A 14,430-nucleotide genomic window follows, 5' to 3' on the forward strand; every position below is an offset into this window, starting at 1 on the left:
CCATTACTCACAGTTACCTGTAGTGTATATTATACCCTGTCCATTACTCGCAGTTACCCGTAGTGTATATTATACCCTGTCCATTACTCACAGCTACCCCGTAGTGCATATTATACACTGTCCATTACTCAGTTACCCGTAGGGTATATTATACCCTGTCCATTACTCACAGTTACCCCATGTGTATATTATACCCTGTCCATTACTCACAGTTACCCGTAGTGTATATTATACCCTGTCCATTACTCACAGCTACCCGTAGTGTATATTATACCCTGTCCATTACTCACAGTTACCCGCAGTGTATATTATACCCTGTCCATTACTCACAGTTACCCGTAGTGTATATTATACCCTGCCCATTACTCACAGTTACCAGTAGTGTATATTATACCCTGTCCATTACTCACAGTTACCAGTAGTGTATATTATACCCTGTCCATTACTCACAGTTACCCTCAGTGTATATTATACCCTGTCCATTACTCGCAGTTACCCGTAGTGTATATTATACCCTGTCCATTACTCACAGTTACCCGTAGTGTATATTATACCCTGTCCATTACTCACAGTTACCCGCAGTGTATATTATACCCTGTCCATTACTCACAGTTACCCGCAGTGTATATTATACCCTGTCCATTACTCACAGTTACCCGTAGTGTATATTATACCCTGTCCATTACTCACAGTTACCCGTAGTGTATATTATACACTGTCCATTACTCACAGTTACCCGTAGTGTATATTATACCCTGTCCATTACTCACAGTTACCCGTAGTGTATATTATACCCTGTCCATTACTCACAGTTACCCGTAGTGTATATTATACCCTGTCCATTACTCACAGTTACCCGTAGTGTATATTATACCCTGTCCATTACTCACAGTTACCCGTAGTGTATATTATACCCTGTCCATTACTCCCAGTTACCCGTAGTGTATATTATACCCTGTCCATTACTCACAGTTACCCGTAGTGTATATTATACCCTGTCCATTACTCACAGTTACCCGTAGTGTATATTATACCCTGTCCATTACTCACAGTTACCCGTAGTGTATATTATACCCTGTCCATTACTCACAGTTACCCGTAGTGTATTATACCCTGTCCATTACTCACAGTTACCCATAGTGTGTATTATACCCTGTCCATTACTCACAGTTACCCGTAGTGTATATTATACCCTGTCCATTACTCACAGTTACCCGTAGTGTATATTATACCCTGTCCATTACTCACAGCTACCCGTAGTGTATATTATACCCTGTCCATTACTCACAGCTACCCGTAGTGTATATTATACCCTGTCCATTACTCACAGTTACCCGTAGTGTATATTATACCCTGTCCATTACTCACAGTTACCCGTAGTGTATATTATACCCTGTCCATTACTCACAGTTACCCGTAGTGTATATTATACCCTGTCCATTACTCACAGTTACCCATAGTGTGTATTATACCCTGTCCATTACTCACAGTTACCCGTAGTGTATATTATACACTGTCCATTACTCACAGTTACCCGTAGTGTATATTATACCCTGTCCATTACTCACAGTTACCCGTAGTGTATATTATACCCTGTCCATTACTCACAGTTACCCGTAGTGTATATTATACCCTGTCCATGACTCACAGTTACCCGTAGTGTATATTATACCCTGTCCATTACTCACAGTTACCCGTAGTGTATTATACCCTGTCCATTACTCACAGTTACCCATAGTGTGTATTATACCCTGTCCATTACTCACAGTTACCCGTAGTGTATATTATACCCTTTCCATTACTCACAGTTACCCGTAGTGTATATTATACCCTGTCCATTACTCACAGTTACCCGTAGTGTATATTATACCCTGTCCATTACTCACAGTTACCCGTAGTGTATATTATACCCTGTCCATTACTCACAGTTACCCATAGTGTATATTATACCCTGTCCATTACTCACAGTTACCCGTAGTGTATATTATACCCTGTCCATTACTCGCAGCTACCCGTAGTGTATATTATACCCTGTCCATTACTCACAGTTACCCGTAGTGTATAATATACCCTGTCCATTACTCACAGTTACCCGTAGTGTACATTATACCCTGTCCATTACTCACAGTTACCCGTAGTGTATATTATACCCTGTCCATTACTCGCAGTTACCCGTAGTGTATATTATACCCTGTCCATTACTCGCAGTTACCCGTAATGTATATTATACCCTGTCCATTACTCGCAGTTACCCGTAGTGTATATTATACCCTGTCCATTACTCACAGTTACCCGTAGTGTATATTATACTCTGTCCATTACTCACAGTTACCCGTAGTGTATATTATACCCTGTCCATTACTCACAGTTACCCGTAGTGTATATTATACCCTGTCCATTACTCACAGTTACCCGTAGTGTATAATATACCCTGTCCATTACTCACAGTTACCCGTAGTGTATAATATACCCTGTCCATTACTCACAGTTACCCGCAGTGTATATTATACCCTGTCCATTACTCACAGTTACCCATAGTGTGTATTATACCCTGTCCATTACTCACAGTTACCCGTAGTGTATATTGTACCCTGTCCATTACTCACAGTCAGCAGCAGTATCACATCCTTGTTGGCTTTGAATGACGGACTGGTTTTCTGCAGCTGGCGAAGCTCCAGTATGTGCTGGTAGAGACTTTGCAATTTGCTGACATTGATCTTTCCATTGTCTAAGTAATCCGGCAATGCTTCATTAAGTGAGACCAGGTCCTTTAGCTGCACACCAAGAATGGGGATTTTAAACCCCACACTTTCATTATAGACCCTCCGATAGGTGCTGTAGTTACTGCACGAGGACAGAAGCTCGGTCATCTCGCTCAGTGTCTACAAGAAGAGTCCGGGAGAGGAATTATTAGCACACTTGTGCAGAATAAACAATACATACATAATTGGCATCCTAGTAGTGATGCTTTCCATACAGATTAAAAAACAGCACCCACTTGGCAAGTAAACAGAACGTATCCTATCTGTCGGCTACACAACAATGTCCTCTGGCCATTACACAATGGAGCGCATATCTGACCAGCAACCCAGATCATCATTACTATTGAACTTTATTTTAAGATTTTGCATAACTGTACAGTTTATATACACAGCACCTTCAATCACATCTTTCTTTATTTGAAGCACACATTGCAAAATACACAGGATTCAAATCCATGACCTTTCTATTTGTAGTTAGACACCTTACTCATCTAGCTATGTGCTCTAGTATGATCAAAATTATTTTGAATATGTGATTTAATTAAAGCAGTGTGTTACTTAAGGTGCTTAGGGACGTGAGCGAGAGATAGGGGCTGCCAGGGCATTAAGGAGGAGGAAGTTGCAGGAGAGACTAATTAAAGGAAAATGACAGGTGCTGCAGGAAAGCTCCCCCTGCTGTGCCTACTGCAGTGACACATGTTGCACCACCTTTGTTTCGTCCCTGAAATGACACAACAGTGGTACAGTAAATGACACATCACTAGACAATAAATGGGGACACACTGTTTCCTAGTAGGCAAGCGGAGGTGAGTCTAACAGAGAGGAAGTAGATTCAGCAATTGATGCGCCTGCACTCTATAAAGGTGAGAACACAGAGTCACAGCTGAAAGGAATAGGGAGCTAATGGCCAAGAGCACTGGAACCCAGGGTACTGGGGAGGGACATGAAAAAGGAGGGCCCTGCCTGTAAGAGCTTACATAATAAAGGGAGGGGAGAACAATTAAAGGCAGAGGCGTAAATCTAGGGAGCCGCTGGTGTCATCTGCTGCAGGGCTCCTGCTCCCAAGGGGGCACCTCTCCTCCTCTGCCAGTTTAAATCACACTTACAACAGGATCTGAAGAACGAAATTCCAGACATAGCACTGTCCGGCACTGTCTGCGGGGGACTGGGAGCTTTCCATAGCACAGCGCTATGCAAAGCCGTCCACAAAGCTGCTCTTTTGCTGGTAATACCAGCAGATGATTGGCTTTCCCGGTGATGATGCGGAAGCATGCATAACTGCTCATCGCTGGGCCATACACACATCAAGTTTGAGCGGTTTTCAGCTCAAAATAGCCCAGTGTGTATGGGCCTTTACTGTGCAGGAGCAAATAGATCTATCAGTGAGGTGTCTGCCTCCAGTGAGACAGGTCACAGGTTCTAATCCGGGGTATGACTGCAATGTAACAGGATTTATAGAAATACTTTCTGGATCATTTTATATATATATATATATATATATATATATATATATATATATATATATATATAGTCAGTCTTTGTGTGGATCGGCACTCCTTGGGTAATTTATCCAGTATTGCCTCGGTGCCAGTTAGAGTGTACGCGTACACCATATAACAAAGGTTAGCTACGGCACTCGTAGGACTTTATAGAAAAGCAAACACAGACACTGGGGCCCCGGACCCCAGTGTCTGTGTTTGCTTTTCTATAAAGTCCTACGAGTGCCGTAGCTAACCTTTGTTCTATATATATATATATATATATATATATATATATATATATATAAGTACCTTTAAGGAACGTGCTGCAGCCCATCGTTCCGCTATTAAAACAGCGCTGACCACAGGACACAGTGATCAACCTGTGGCACGCCATTTCTTGGAGTCGAGACATTCCCTCACATCGCTCAGGTATAAGATCATAGACCATGTCCCCCCTCTGAAGCGTGGGGGTGACAGGTCTCTGCTGATATTGAAAGCAGAAAGCCGCTGGATATTTACTCTTGACACACTGGCGCCCCGCGGTCTCAACAAGAATTTGGGACTGTCGTGTTTTTTATGATTGCTTTTTGTGACAATTATCACACTGTCACCGTCATCATTGTACTGTACATATTGTCTATTTCATTGCGTTTATCATTTGATGCCGCTTGGCTGAGAGATCAGCGGCATTTGTAACTCAGCTCACTCCTAACCCTGCACACGTATGTGCATATAGTGGTGAGGCTTTTATACCATGTATTAAGCTGTGGTCACAGTGTGCGATGCTGTACGTCCAGTATTTTTAAATGTAAATGTTTTGTTTATACATGTTTGTTTATGGTGTTTCCTTGGTTACTCTGTTATTCCAGATTGGTCAATTTGTGTCACATGGTGCGGACTCTCCGTCAGTCTGTGAACGACAGAGCCGGCGTGTGACGTCATCAGTGGGCGTCCCCCCGGCACGACGTACACGGACGGAACAGTCTGATAAGGTATTTAATCTGTTTGTATTTGTTAATGTTCATCTCTCTTCCTTGATAAAGGGGCCAAATGGCCTTGAAACGTTGGCAATAACCAGCCTGTGTGTCGTTTTGTTCTGAGTGCCACCGTCTGACTTCTACATATAGCTGTGTTCGACAACCAGCTTACCGGAGGGCACCTGCTATTCAAGTGTCACTAACAGCCTTGCTGGCATAATTGGCTTGTTTGGAGTGCCGCCTCCAGGATCTATATATATATATATATATATATATATATATATATATATATATATATATATATATATATATATATATATATATATATATATATATATATATATATATATATATATATATATATATATATATATATATATATATATGATAGTGAAGAGACAACAGCGGCACTCTGGGGATTTTTAGAAAAAATATATTTTCAGCAAAAAAAGCTTCCAACGTTTCGGGGTATGTGACACCCCTTTGTCAAGGTTATACGGGGTGTCACATACCCCGAAACGTTGGAAGCTTTTTTTGCTGAAAATATATTTTTTCAAAAAATCCCCAGAGTGCCGCTGTTGTCTCTTCACTATCCTGTACTTCTGTTCCTGAAGGCACCTGGGTTACCTGTACTGCTGGAAGAGTGCCAGGCCTACACCTCTATCTCTCTCTCTCTCTCTCTCTCTATATATATATATATATATATATATATATATATATATATATATATATATATATATATATATATATATGAAACATAGATGTTGTTTTTTTAATACACACATGCGTTGGTGTGTGGGAGCACCGATATTTATCTTGCCTCCGGGTGACTGGGATGAAGTTACAGCACGGGATGGAGGGTAATCTGAGGATAAGGGAAGAGCAGGGCAGAAGAGGAGGTGCGCTAGGCTTAGATGAGGTGAGTTTTGAGTAAACATTATAAGACTGACTAAACGTTAAGTCTGACTTGGTACGGGAGTGAGTTCCAAACCCCCACAAACAGAAATGAAGGTAAGGGTTTCTATGTGACACATTCCTGGGTTCAGAAATACCTTGATGAAATGCACATGAAATAAAAATGCATATATACATAGTAAATACAAAGAACGTTACAATAACCCTTGACCGTCATGCATTTTGAGCTGCAGCGCTTCCTGTGCCGATAACCGGCAGACAGATGAAACCACCCAGAAGCTGGTGAAGAAATCACCGTAATGTGTTCATGTGGTGAGAAGCTGTGGTGAGTTTCTTAGAATGAGACGCGAGTACTTGTGATGACTCGGAGGCGTCTCTTCAGTGACTCTGACATGAGACTGTGACTGATATCACTGACACACATCGTCCCTGTCTTTCTCATTCCTTGTGTAATTGTCTCCTCTCATCATTGTTCCATTACACAACTGTCTTCTGCATTATTCTGCCCCACACGTCATCAGTAATACACATGAACTCCCTGAACTAATCATATGTAACCAAAAATGTAGTGAAGGCCTGTGTTCTGTCACTCCCATGCTTTCCGCGGCCAAGATGAGGCTTCTTAGCTGAGCAGACAGTGGGGCTTATTCAGGCCTGCTCGTAGAGCAGCGAGTTAGGCCCCTCTGTCAATGGTGTGGGTCTGTGCAAGCGCATAGGTGCTACTTCGAGCATGTTCGGCGATATTTTCAATGTCCTCATGATCTACTGTACCAACAGTTCATGTATATCAGGCAACTTGTGCATCTATAGTAGGAATGAATGCAGCAGGTTTGAAAATGTGACAGTTAGTAATAACTATAGCTGTACACCAGCTAGGGAGTCTGGGAAATGTAACAGTTAGTAATGACTACAGCTGTGCACCAGCTTTTGTGATCTGGGAATGTGACAATTAGTAATGATTACAGCTGTGCACCAGCTAGGGAGTCTGGGAAATGTAACAGTTAGTAATAACTACTGCTGTACACCAGCTAGGGAGTCTGGGAAATGTAACAGTTAGTAATGACTACAGCTGTGCACCAGCTAGGTGATCTGGGAATGTGACAATTAGTAATGACTACAGCTGTGCACCAGCTAGGGAGTCTGGGAAATGTGACAGTTAGTAATAACTACAGCTGTACACCAGCTGTACACCAGCTAGGGAGTCTGGGAAATGTGACAGTAATGACTGCTGTGCACCAGCTAGGGAGTCACCAGCTAGGGAGTCATGGTGAGCGCAACAAAGCCCCGTGCAGGCTCAATGCGCTCGCCACTCTGCGTGCACGGTGGCTCGCTACCTAGTCTATTCTCCCTCTATGGGGGTCATGGACCCCCACAAGGGAGAATAGCCGGTGGCCGTCGGGACCCCGGGTGTCTGGGTTGTCTGACTTTCGGGATCCCGACTGTTGGGAAACTGTCCGGCACCCCTGTGCACCAGCTAGGGAGTCTGGCAAATGTGACAGTTAGTAATGACTACTGCTGTGCACCAGCTAGGGAGTCTGGTAAATGTGACAGTTAGTAATGACTACTGCTGTGCACCAGCTAGGGAGTCTGGCAAATGTGACAGTTAGTAATGACTACTGCTGTGCACCAGCTAGGGAGTCTGAGAAATGTGACACTTAGTAATTACTACTGCTGTGCACCAGCTAGGGAGTCTGGGGAATGTGACCATTAGTAGATCTCGAGGACCGGTTTTGGCCCCCCAAGCTCTAGGAGACCCTAGCACTGTCCCAGAGTGTAGTGTGAATGTCTCTGGTAACATGGCCTCCGCACAATGGTCTCAGTGATTTTCCTACTGTGCCTGCGTAAAACACTGAAAAAATGTCTGCAGCACTCATTTTCCCGGTGGTTTATGCAGTGCTGTTGCTGCTGACGTGGGACGCTGGAGAGTAAGTATTGTAAAAAATGGGTGCAAGGTGCGTGGTGTGGGTGCCTCTATGTCCTGGGGGCATGTGTGGGACCGGGGACACTGCACCCGTTATAGTTACGTCAGTGGCTGTATGCTAAAAGCTATACAAATAAAGTAATGGGAACGGCTAAGAATTCCTGTACCATAAATTCTGCATAAAAATCCTTAACGATTCGAGGAAGGTGGGAACAGCCTGCAGCAGATACTCACTGACCTTTAATACATCTTGGGATAGGAAGCTATGTGTCTCCTTCAGGCGGGAGATAGCGCTGTGACACAGTCCCCCGATCACTGCCATCAGGGTGTTAAAGTTCTGTAGTTTCCGGAGTTTCTACATATAAAAACAAAAACAACAAAAAAGAAATAATAACAGTAAAAAAACAACACATTTGTCCATTCTAAACTGCCACTTTAACAAGCCATAGATGGGGTTTCGGAGCCTAATCAGTAATCATAACAGGTGAGGCAATGACACAAAGGGCCTCATTCAGACCTGGGCTGCTAATTTTTGGAGCCCTGCGATCAGGGCTACGCCACCCTACCAGAGTGAAATCCTGCATGATTTCCCCAGCGTGTGCAGTCTGTGCGTATCCCAAGACTTACTCGATGACTGGGAGAGAAGCAGTCGGATCGAGGACAGAACTGATGTCATACGCCTTCCCCTCAAATGCCTGAGCGCGCCTGCATTTTCCCTGACACTCTCAGAAATGGCCAGTTACCATCTACAAATGGCGGCTTTCTGTCAATCAGCTTGCATATGGCCAGCGATCAAAAAAAAAGTTACAGGATTTTATCACAGGACGACCTCGCACATGCGTATTACAGGCTGTACTTATGCGTAGTCTATCAATAATTGCTCGGATTGGAAGGCAGAACTTTTATTATTAACCATTATTTATAAAGCGCTTATATATAACATGTGTTTCCTGGGCGTGCCCACAAAAATGGTTGGTGCGCCTAGAAAAACTCTGGGCGTCCCCATGTGAACGCAGGTGTGTCTTTCACGTAATTGCTCCCTGTACTACTGTACTTTGCCTGTAGATGCTGGCTCTAGCAGCAGAGCGTTGGTGTGCTGTACATCAGGGCAGGCAGAGGGGGGGGGGGGGGGGGGGGGGCTAAATATGCAAATAGTTCCCTTTTACCCTTTAACTGGTGGTGAATCAATTGAGCCATCTTACCGGAAGTGTGAAGAGTGTCTACGTTTGAACTGATGGTTGTTGCATTACATGAAAACATGTGCAAGATTTGTCCCCCCAAATTTGTCCCCCCTGCCGATGCCCTTGTTGGAGCATCGGCAGTTGGGATTCCGATGTCGGACCGCTATACCACACCTGTCCTTGATTTGGGGACTCCTGGTGCAACCATGTTATGTCCCAAAGCCAATTATTGGTACTTATGTAATATCTGGACTCCCGTTTTTCTTATGAGACCGCGTCCCCTCGCGGGGCTCGCTGCGCTCACCACGCTTCGGGCACGGTGGCTCGCTGCGCTCGCCACACTTTATAAAATCAACTCCATGCGTAGTTGGATAGTAGGGGTATGAAAAAATGGGGTGCATTTAACATGGGAGTCCAGATAATACATAAGTACCCAATTATTTAATAATATTTGTTGACAAGCTATTATATGCTAAAATGTTACTTTTGTTACTTTGTACAACATTTATCACTGCAAATAAAAATGATGAAGGGAAATTCACAGAGGAAAATAGACAATGTATAGTCAAACAATGAAAACTGTTTGGTTACTTTAACATTCAGTAAAGTACACACTCTTGCATAAAGGCCACCAGCACCGTAACTTCCTACCTGTCTAGATCTAATGCTATGTCTTATTCAGAACCAGTCCATAAGAGCACATGGACCCCATAGCTGCTGCAGAACCTCTTAATTACAACTTAAGGACGTGCAAAACATAAAGTCATATTTTACATAGCTCCAACACAATGCTATTTACTGTCATAACTAGAGAAGACCTGGTACATCACCCCCACCAGGGCTGGATTAGGGGCCTCATGGTCGTTGGGCTAAAAATGTTCGGTACTTGTGAGTTATCCGGGCTCCCGATTTTGGGTACTTACGATTTGCATGCGATATCGCATGCGATTTGCGATTTACATGCGATTTAGCATGCGATTTGCATAAGATTTGCTATTCATTTCATTACCCTACTATCCCCAAAGTGTGTCTATCAACGTGAACCCGAAGCGTGGCGAGCGCAGCGAGCCCGCGAGGGGCGGCGGTACGCGTCCTCCGACCTTTTCATGCCCTACTATCCACTAGGGCGTGGAGTGAGAATAGAATAGTGTGGCGAGCGCAGCGAGCCACCGAGCCCGAAGCGTGGCGAGCCCCGCGAGGGGACGCGGACACCTGTGAAGCCCGCAAGGGCACGCGGATACCTGTGAAGGTGTCCGCGTGCGCTCGCCACGCTTCAGGCTCGGTGGCTCGCTGCGCTCGCCACACTATTCTATTCTCACTCCACGCCCTAGTGGATAGTAGGGCATGAAAAGGTCGGAGGACGCGTACCGCCGCCCCTCGCGGGCTCGCTGCGCTCGCCACGCTTCGGGTTCACGTTGATAGACACACTTTGGGGATAGTGGGGTAATGAAATGAATAGCAAATCTTATGCAAATCGCATGCTAAATCGCATGCGATATCGCATGCAAATCGCATGCGATATCGCATGCGATATCGCATGCGATCTAGTACCAAAATCGGACGCCCAGATAACTCACAAGTACCAAATGTTCAACGGCCTATTATGAGAAGCAGAGGGGGAGTGACCAATGCTGTGTGGGTGTGGCCAGTGCCATGAAGACCTTGCAAACTATCAGCCCCAATGTCTCCATCAATATTTAAAAGTACAACATTTGCATAATTTATGTGGACAATTTAAATACAGTTTAAGTCATATGATCTATGGCCGACTGTGAGGTCAACTGGTGGCTGGTCATCATCATGCTGTCATAATGATGGGGCTAGTTTTATGTGGAGGCCTGGAGTTGTAGCTCCATCTGCCCCATTGGTATAAGACCATCATAGTTCAGTTACTTGGTAGAAGAGGGTTTTTGGTTGGGTGATCCAGTCTATGCTCAGTGATACCTAACAAATGCAATTGTAATGTGTAACTGGGTTCTATGAGAACAATCCAGAAGTCCTATTCTTCTGGAACCTTCAAAGAGTGTGTCACATATGGTAATAAACCTACCTTCAGAATCTACACCATACAGCTTTTTGCACTCAGAGCTACCTCAGGCCTCTCACTTGTTACTGGTGACTTATGCCCTTTTCTCATAGCGAAAAAAGAACTCGGTCAAAGTCCTGGGTATTGTGACACGGGTCAACCCTTTCACACAGAATAATTGCCCAGTCAAGTGTGTCCAAATGCTTGACCAGGCAATTTAATTTTCAGGTGGTACAGGGCTGGGACCAACACATGCCTCGGGAAGCTCGGGTTAAGGCCCCAGCTTCTGTGTGAAAGCGGTACAGTATAAGGAACTTTATATTAATAAAATCTAGAGATGTGCAGGTCAAGATTTACCAAGATCTCAAAACAGGATCTTATTGGCTATCGGCTGTCACATGTTTTGACTCCAATAAGACCCCATTTTGAGATCTGGGTAAAAGTGGATCTGCACATCTCTAAAAATCTAATTTAACCATGAAAAATCCACAACTGTCAAAAAGTGCACAATTAAAAAGCAGCGGGATCGTTCAAGAGAAAATCTCACTCAGGTACAGATAGCCCTGGTAAGATCCCAAACTGAAACCAACTACAGTGCTTTCCATAGCCACCAAGCACTTCTGTCAATAGTGAATACATGAACTTTTTGAAGCATTGACAATACACTGTGGGGGTTATTCTGGTTCACTCACAAAGGCAAGTTCCTTCTCATATGGACAAAACATTGCAGGTGGGGCAGATGTTACTTGTGCAGAGAGAATTAGATTTGGGTGGAGTTTTACTTCAAAGTGAGATCTATATTGCAGTGTAAAAATAAAGCAGCCAGTATTTACCCTGCACGGAAACAACTCACCCAAATCTAGTTCTCTCTGCGCATGTTACATCTACCCCTCTCCTGCAGTGCACATAGTTTTGTGCATTTGGAAAGGATTTGCCTTTGCCAGTGAACCAGAATAAGGGCCTGTGAGACTGACTCTGCTGATCTCACTGATCTCTGTATTTTTGGGGTTAAAGCTAGACAAACCGCGCTCTCACCTGGGTCACCTGGATGAACTTGGTGAACACCTCTGCTCTCTGCTGGGGAGTGGGTCGGTTGAGGACCATGAGCTGCACCCACTGGGAAATACTGTTACACAAGGTGACCGATCGCTCCAATCGAGGGATATCCCGCAGGGAACTCTGCAAGGTGTAGCTTTGATAGTCTACATGCTGGCACAGAGAGAGCACAAATCATATCCTTACCCGCGTCATCACCACATCCACATACAGTACAATGAAGAACATTTCAGATTTACAATATATGGTAACAAAGGCATTAGGGGCCTGATTCTTAGTTGTGCGCATCTTTGGCCGCTTTTTTGTGCGGTTATGACAGTCAAAAGGTCGACTCATGAAAAGGGTTGACCTGAAAAAGGTCGACATGAGTTTTTCACATTTTGGAGGTTTTTCATACTTTACTATCCAAGTGTGCATAGAGGGAGATTATAATAGTGTGCCTGAAGCATGGCGGGTGTTACACTTATACGGTCCCCAGTAGCACAAGCTACTGGGCCGGATGTGGATATGGCAGAGTCTTCCCAAGCTCGGCCCTCGAGGAACTAACAATGCAGGATTTATTAATATTCAGGCTTCATCACAGGTGGTTAATGCATACCTCCCAACATGGCCGTCTCCAGGAGGGACACATCGCTCTGTTCCTGGACTTCCCTGGTAATGTAGGATTGCCATCACCTGTGGTGAACAGGTTAATTGATAAGAAAGGTGTCCCCACAGGTGATGGCAATCACATTAAGAGGGAAGTCCAGGAGCAGAGCATTGTGTCCCTCCTGGCATTGGTCATGTTGGGAGCTACGGTTAATGCAAAAAAACCGAGGTACTAATAAATAAATCAACCAACTGTGCTGAAGCATAGAGATCACTAAAACCTGGACTCTTAGGGGGTTATTCTGGTTGACTTGCTCTGATGCGAATTCACACCCAGTCGGCCCAGCGGACCCCAGTTAGAGGTGTTCTGATCGCGGTGTGCCCAACCAGATGGTGGGTGTTTTTGTGGCCAAGAATGGTCATGTAGCGACCACACAAATCATAGGTCATTGGGGACTGGTACGCAAACCAATGCCTGCTGCGAGTGCTGGAAGCCATTTCTAGGTGATGTCCAAATGCAATCATAAGGACATTCTCACCTGCACCTGCCCACAGGTCCAGGGAAGTGGTAGATTTTCAGGCCCCCTATCGTATACAGGACTTCTGTCATCTATTGTACAGTCCAAATATGGCCCCCCTGCGACTTCTTAGTGTTCCCATAAATCAAGCACAAGATGTGCGGGATGTGTTTTTAATCACTGGAAGCTGCGGAGGACACCTTCATCCAGCATGCAGAAGACATACCTTCACTAAGAGGCGCATGCAACATTGCATAGACTTCTCTAACAAATACTTTTGTATAATACTTTTAGTGCACTCAGAAACTTATTGCATGCCCCTTGTATTGAAGCAATTAATTGGAATGCTAAAAAAGTTTGTAAAAGGGAATAGGAAGAGGTCTGTACAGAGAGATCATACTGAGAGGCCTTAGTAGGAGTGTTTACCGATATCTTGCAGAAAGACTTGAATTCCAGGTAGCTGAGATGATCTGCAAGTTCTGATGGCTCTAGGTGGTCAAAGAGAAGGGAGACTTTCCTCTTCTTGTTGAAGCTAGGTGACTCGGGCAATGTCTTTGCAAAGTCCTCATCTAAACTGGTACAAAGAGAAAAATAACACAGTCATGATGATTAATAGATAAATAATAAGTTACTGTATACAATTGAGGGAAGAAACACATGGAAGAGAACAGAAGGTAGGCAGTAATGAAATTCTGACTCATATGAGAGGAATGAAGTGCAGCCTGGAGAGTGGGGGATCAGAAGAAGTCCTTACACATATGAAGTGTCAATGCTCCGCCGGTGGTCACTGTGCCTTCTCCGATCCTTGACCACCTCCCATAAGTCACACATCAGCTTTTCTAGCTCACTGTCATGATGAAACACCTCTGGATACTGATTGACCCAGAACCTGAAGGAGATGAAGAGCTGGATTTAGCTATAATGTGCAAACCAGAACCACTGGGACTTACTCAGCATAACTTTATGTCTTGTCTATTTCTACATCTTCTGTCTTCACACTATGCA

The 14,430-nt window shown here is 44.3% G+C and overlaps 2 protein-coding genes across 2 annotated transcripts in view; one reads left to right on the plus strand and one right to left on the minus strand.

Moving 5' to 3' along the window:
- RASGRP4 (RAS guanyl releasing protein 4) overlaps positions 1 to 14,430 on the minus strand; it is a 32,260-nt gene that overhangs the window by 14,039 nt on the left and 3,791 nt on the right. Inside the window, exons 5-9 of the mRNA XM_083159884.1 lie at positions 14,180 to 14,314; positions 13,852 to 13,999; positions 12,299 to 12,472; positions 8,295 to 8,411; positions 2,607 to 2,882 (exon numbers count right to left, since the gene is read on the minus strand). Of these exons, the coding sequence (XP_083016010.1) occupies positions 2,607 to 2,882; positions 8,295 to 8,411; positions 12,299 to 12,472; positions 13,852 to 13,999; positions 14,180 to 14,314 (850 nt within the window). The remainder of the gene's footprint in view (positions 1 to 2,606; positions 2,883 to 8,294; positions 8,412 to 12,298; positions 12,473 to 13,851; positions 14,000 to 14,179; positions 14,315 to 14,430) is intronic.
- The window catches only part of LOC146036092 (rho GTPase-activating protein 11A-like), a 57,277-nt gene that overhangs the window by 2,259 nt on the left and 40,588 nt on the right, over positions 1 to 14,430 (plus strand). Inside the window, exon 2 of the mRNA XM_083159881.1 lies at positions 5,113 to 5,235. The gene's annotated coding sequence lies outside the window, so the exon portion shown is untranslated. The remainder of the gene's footprint in view (positions 1 to 5,112; positions 5,236 to 14,430) is intronic.

This window comes from Crinia signifera, chromosome 9, assembly GCF_055691185.1.
Source record: "Crinia signifera chromosome 9, ASM5569118v1, whole genome shotgun sequence".
Classification (NCBI taxonomy): Eukaryota; Metazoa; Chordata; class Amphibia; order Anura; family Myobatrachidae; genus Crinia; species Crinia signifera.